This window comes from Gossypium arboreum, chromosome 13 (assembly GCF_025698485.1).
Source record: "Gossypium arboreum isolate Shixiya-1 chromosome 13, ASM2569848v2, whole genome shotgun sequence".
Lineage (NCBI taxonomy): Eukaryota > Viridiplantae > Streptophyta > Magnoliopsida > Malvales > Malvaceae > Gossypium > Gossypium arboreum.
In genome coordinates, this window is record NC_069082.1 from 126,545,645 (window position 1) to 126,548,754 (window position 3,110).

General features: G+C 32.6%; 1 protein-coding gene across 1 annotated transcript; it reads right to left on the reverse strand.

Annotated features, from left to right (window-relative positions):
• Positions 1-741: 741 nt before the first annotated feature.
• Positions 742-2,624, reverse strand: LOC108474852 (probable 2-oxoglutarate-dependent dioxygenase AOP1). The gene is made up of 3 exons (XM_017776880.2): positions 2,074-2,624; positions 1,646-1,961; positions 742-1,203 (listed from the first exon to the last, which is right to left on the reverse strand). The coding sequence occupies exons 1-3, from the start codon at positions 2,448-2,450 to the stop codon at positions 931-933; spliced, it is 966 nt and encodes a 321-aa protein (XP_017632369.1). The 5' UTR covers positions 2,451-2,624; the 3' UTR covers positions 742-930.
• Positions 2,625-3,110: the final 486 nt, after the last annotated feature.

Consider the following 3,110-nt stretch of genomic DNA (forward strand, 5'->3'; position numbering starts at 1 on the left):
TTCTGTAAATTCCATAATTGTTCTTCTTCAACATGACCTTAAACTTTTCTGGTCTCAATTATCATATCCCCTCTTGCATTATTATCACTCCTTTCTTCACATTTTACTTCTTGATCTGTTCCAACACTCTGTTCCTTATCTTTTTAATCTGAACCAATCCTCCAAGACTTTCTTTTGCTATTATAACTAGCCATTTTCACCCTGATTCTCTTCCCCGGTAAAAAGAAACCATTTAACCTCATTATCGCCCTTAGTGCATCCTTTTCATTAGAGAATCTCAAAACCCAAACCTTTTACCATTTCTGCTCCTTTTAGATGGAATAAATGCATCAACATCACCATGGTATCTAAATAATGCCCACAATCCTTTCCAATGCATAGAGATTGGAATGTTGTAAACGAAAATTATTTCCACTATTTTTCTCTCTCCCGACTGCTTAATTTCCACATCAACAATTTTATCCTGAATTTTAGGATTTTCATTTGAATTTGATTTATTTTAGGATGAAAATGCTGATGGAATATTAACCTATTAAAAAAGGGATACAAATGACATGGGATCCATGTTTCATATAATCCTTTCTCAAATGAAAAGCTGTGGTGTTCCAAATTTTGGAAGTTTTTTTATGGTAAGGCGGAAAATCTTTTTCCCATATTTATACTTTGCTGGCGATGCTTTTAGCAATTTATTTGCTTAATAATATGTTAAAGGTTTTTGTTTTTGTTTTCAAAGGCTGTAACTTTTTAGAGTATTCTCCTTTATGGAGTCTTGCACTTTTATTATTAAAAGTTTCTTTAATGAGAAAAAAAAAACTACAACATGGTAATACATTACAAGAATGGAAATCCCAAGTGTAGGACTCCATTTATTATTTGTAACATCAATTTAATACTAAAATTGGGCTTTTACTTGTCGATATCAGTATGCATTTAATTGGAAACCGGTGGTGAAAGAGAAGCATAGGCGTGGAGCAGTTCGCCGCTGTCGATGTGCTTTGCTGGGTCAGAAATGGCATAAAGGAAGAAGTCCATGAAATCGAATTCCTTGAAAAGCTGAGGATGTTTTTCATCTATAAGTTCTTTGGGTGCCTTAATTATTGTACCTTCATTTGGAATGACAAAGGCTGCTATAGAATATCGATCTTTGTCTCCGCTCATCATTACTCTGTGATTCACTGATTTCAATCTCCCATTACTCCATGCCTTCAATTTCCAAAATCAACATCAATTAATATTTTATGATAATTATTCACTTTTAACATCCATAATCTAATCTCATTATATTTTTTTATCATGAGCAAAGTAAAAGGGTTATTCAAGTTCTTGAACTCGAGATCTTATGCCAACATCAATAAGTAATTTATGGTAATTATTCACATTAAAAATTTGATCTAATATATATATATATATATATTGAGAAGCTAAAAGAAGGGTTGTCCAAGATTTGAATTCAAGACTTAATCAAACTTGGAACTCAAAGATAGTACCCCAAGGGACAAGGCCTACCCCCACCCAAAAAAAAAAGAAGATAAAATTTCACTTAACTTGGTTTTGACTCTTATGTTGCTTGTTCTATTCACATAGAATATTTATGTTAAGTTTTAAATAAATTCAAAGGAGAATTAATCAAATATATAAAAAGTACCTTGAGAGGATCTCCAACAATAAAAACAAAGGAAGAAGGAGATAAATTAGTCAACTTGATCCATTGGTCATTATTGACCTCAATTTCCAGCCCTGATTTGTCCTCACAAATGAGTGTGCTAATTGGTTTATCAGTATGAGCAAAGAATCCTCTCTCATACTCCCCAGGCGGAGGGGCCAGGTATTTCATCATCCGCACCAACGTTTTGTAGTTCATCTTCAGTGAATCCTCCTGTAATCCGTAACTATCAGTTAGCATTAACCAAATTAACTTGTTCAGCTCCTCCATTTGCGTCGCTAGGGTATGTATAGTGTCACTGAAAACAAAATATCAAAATAAAAAGTCAATAATTCCTACTCATTTGAATCAAAATTGATCTGAAATCAACACAACCTACAAAATTAGAAAGGTAAAAGAATTTTTCTTACGTAAAGCGTGGCTGGCCATTAGGCCACATAAGTTGAGCAAAGTTGTTAACAGAATCATAGTTGGAGGCATCTGCGACTCCAAAGCCTTCATACAACATAGAAACCTGCTCGCATGGTCCAACCCAACCATGGCAAGGCAAGGGACTGGTGTTCTTCTGTTTCCTCTCCACTGGGACCTTAACTAGTTCTTTCTGCAATTCAAATGCATCCTCTCGGATTTTTGTTGATATCTTTTTGTACACCACATCGAAACAACCGAAAGTCTCACAAGCCTCTCGAACCCTCTTGCACAAACGGTTCCACCCTTTGGTTCCTCGCTTCAAATCCGATGAACGTAACTCAATGGTTGGAAACTCAATTTCAGCATCAATAGCCATGTTCTTAACTTTCTTTTATGCTCTAAGGAAATGTTTTCTTAAACTAAATCAGCTTGTAAGCTAACTTGGTTTCTCTTTGTGTAGGGATTTAGGTCTATTTATAGTGGTTTCTTTTTTTTCTCAAAGGTGGCGGGGCGTAGTGAAACTTTAACAAACAACCTTTATCTCTATACATTCCTAGTTTTAAGCATGCATTTTTTATTTACTAAAAAAATGTACAAACAATTATATTTATTTAAAAAGTAATTAAATTTATGTGTATTAAAATATTTGGCAGTCAACAATTGTATTATAGTCAAGATTAAAACCTATTTAATTACTTATAAATAAGAATGTTTCCTTTTCTTCCATTTGAATGATTCAAATATCAGTGTAATTTACGGTTACTTGTTAGCTCTCGAAGTCCATCAATAATGCATATAATATATCTGTATTTTAAGTCTAGTAGATAATTGTCCATTATTTTGAGAAAAAATTAGGTTTCCATCAAAATCATCACGATTTATATTTACTAATTAAACATTGTAAGATATTATGTATCAATTTTATGTAATAAATATTACAATCGTTTTCGCATGAACAATAATAATATCATTATTACCTATTAACAATAATAATAACATTAACAGTTGTGAAGTCGAAAATTTTTTTATATGTTTT